The sequence below is a fragment of the Agrilus planipennis genome, unplaced genomic scaffold, assembly GCF_000699045.2.
Source record: "Agrilus planipennis isolate EAB-ADULT unplaced genomic scaffold, Apla_2.0 scaffold313, whole genome shotgun sequence".
Classification (NCBI taxonomy): domain Eukaryota; kingdom Metazoa; phylum Arthropoda; class Insecta; order Coleoptera; family Buprestidae; genus Agrilus; species Agrilus planipennis.
In genome coordinates this window covers 228,928-232,017 of record NW_020442416.1, presented here as the reverse complement: position 1 = coordinate 232,017, position 3,090 = coordinate 228,928, and the positions used below count along the sequence as shown (strand labels likewise).

General features: G+C 35.6%; 1 protein-coding gene across 1 annotated transcript; it reads left to right on the top strand.

Moving 5' to 3' along the window:
* Positions 1–319: 319 nt before the first annotated feature.
* LOC108742219 (zinc finger protein 526-like) lies at positions 320–949 on the top strand. Its single transcript, XM_018477310.1, has one exon. The coding sequence runs from the start codon at positions 320–322 to the stop codon at positions 947–949; it is 630 nt and encodes a 209-aa protein (XP_018332812.1).
* The last annotated feature ends 2,141 nt before the right edge of the window (positions 950–3,090 follow it).

Below are 3,090 nucleotides of genomic sequence, written 5' to 3'. Positions count from 1 at the left end.
CCTAACAACGCCTGATCCGTGTCCACCACCACCACCACCACCACCACCACCACCTCCCCTAACAACGCCTGATCCGTGTCCAACTCCACCACCACCACCACCACCACCTCCCCTAACAACGCCTGATCCGTGTTCAACTCCACCACCACCACCACCACCCCTAACAACGCCTGATCCGTGTTTAACTCCACCACCACCACCACCAGCACCACCACCACCACCACCACCACCACCACCACCACCACCACCCCTAACAACGCCTGATATGTGTTTAACACTACCACCACCACCACCACCACCACCACCACCACCCCTAACAATGCCTGATATGTGTTTTACTCCACCACCACCACCACAAGTACCACCACCACAGCCGCCACCGCCCCCTCCTCCTATTTGCCCCCCTACAACTACAAAATGCAGTACTAAAAACTACTGTACCACTCCTTGTCCACCAGGTAAAAACATATTTGGTTTCGTAAATAATACCATCTACTTTATTTCAATCGGAAACAAGAGTCAATTGCAGGAAATCAAAAGAGATTCTGCCAAATACAAATACGATGACGATATCCCGGCAAATGATGAGACTGGAGACTGGAAAAATTCAACTAAAAAAACCACCTCCACCTCCTTTACTACCGAATCTTCCAAAAGCAAGCATACGAAAAAGTTGACTACTGACGATGATAAACATCTAAATACTGAGAAAAGTAAACCACCTGCTGCCACCACTGAACACCACGAAATTTTGGCTGATGATAATCCAGATACTGAAGCCACTGAAGATGATGAAAATTCAATTACCAAGAATAGTGAAGACTCCTCCAGCTCCTTTACCGCCGTGCCTTCTGATATCTCTATCACCGACGACGCTGCCGCTTCTAGCGAAGTCTCCGCCGATCACTCTGTTATCGATACTCACACCCCACCCCCTGAAGACACTTAAACAAATTAAACAAGAATTTCGAATTGATGGTAGTAGGCTTTTACGATAAGATATGTATCTAGTATAATCTATACCCTATACACAAAATAAAGCCTTCCAAACCTATTTAACACCAAAAACGTTATACTTGTTTATTTATTAATTTGCATGCATTACGAAATGATCTTCAGATAAATTTTCGTTTAATCACATTCTTTTAGTTGTATTCTTCATATTGCTCGATCTGCTTAATAAATGCGATACGTATAGACTTTACATTCATTTCAAATTGTATGTTTTTGAAAAGAATATGTTTAAAGTAAGCAACTGTTAACAAAAAAAACTAACATGGTGTGGACGAGTATTGACATACCTCCTGACAATATAAAATAAACATGTCATCCAAATAGAGATATCAAGATTGTAACGTCTTTATTGTGTGGTAATGGTTACCATAAGTCTGAATTTGTGCGTAAAATGATTTTCATCAAGGTTTTCTTGTCTCAAGTCACATTACTGTATGCTCTGTTCATATTAATGTAGCATATGATATCATTAAGCATGTGATAAAAAGAGGGACATGGAAATATTAGTTTTAAATAGCAAAATGGTATTGATATACAAAAATATTTGGAAAATATTGCAAGTGGTATGAATATTAACCAAGAAGTTGAACATTTCGAAAAATGAGATGATGTGGTAGTGTTCCGTCGCTATTCGCCGAAACGTTTGTTTTTTGTTACGATTATGTTTTTTATTTAATTACAGATTTAAGTAGACAGATGGTTTGATAATTTTTAGCCTTATTCGAATGTATTTGGTTTTAACTGTACATTCTTTCATCTTAGTGCATATTACAATTTGAATCTTCTCTTGGAATTTACATTACAATAGCAAAATATTCAAGGTTTACCTGACTGTCAACGTTAAAATCACATTAGGGCCGTATTTTCCACTCATAACTTTTTTCATTGTATCACATTTACCTGAAATGTATTAGCTATTTGCTGTCAAGTTTCGCATAATAGTTTCCAATTCTATCTCTATCTATCTTAAATTGTTCTTCTTTTTATTATTTTTTTGATTTGATTATTTAAATAAGTTTCCGAAATTTTCTAGACAGTTCAATAAAATACATCAGTAAGCACGGTTCTTGATCAAACGCATTTAGTTATTTAAGTTACAGTAGTTGTACATATCTTTAATTGTGAATAGTCTCGATCCTGTAATAATAAAACTACTAAAAAAGGGTAAAATTTATTAAAGGAAAAATCAAATCACCAACTAGCGGTACAATATTAAGCTGGCGTACAGCAGAAGCTAGGATAATTTAAACACCGACTGTCCTGCTTCACCAAGAAGCGTGTTCAGTGACAAGTGAGAAAAATAAAAAAGATAAAATTGAACTAAATGAAATGAAAAAAGAATGCAATATTGTCAAGATTACACAGAAGAATTAAGTTATGAGAAGAAAAAAACAATACGGAACTGATAAAACAAAACGATGAACTGAGAAATCGCAATAATTATTTAAGGTCCATGATCCCAGCAGCAGAAAATAATCCATTACAAACTGCAACTGCATATGTTAGTGTACTCTCAAGTATTCCAAAATAATAACGTTAATTTTTAGAAAAAAACAAAATCCGACTTCAAGACTATACCTACATATACAAACTTGAGCTAAAAAGTGGAAAATAATATTTTAATTATTACATTACCGAACAATCGACAAAATCGTTGATACTTATATACATTTACATTCATAATCTGTTATTTTTGGAGTCGATGCCAGTCAAGAGGAACAGTTTAATCCCGTCTTTGCAACAAACCTTCATCCNACTACCCATCCGCGCAGAACATGCTGCCGGTTCTGCATCCAACTAAAGGTTAATTGGGGAATAATTACAAAAAAATATAGATTTACACTGCTTTTTACTGTCCCATCATTAATGAGAATCTTGTGGCTGCCTGTTGCACATCAAGATGAAGATAATGTTAATGAATCTTCAATATGGAAATCAGTAGTGTAATTTTCGTTAACTTTTAATATAAAAAATTCTATTCACAAATGTATGTAATCCCAAAATAAAAATGAAATTCGCTACACTAATTTGGTAATAATGGGATTTTTCCAAAAATCTTCATTTTTGGCTTTAATA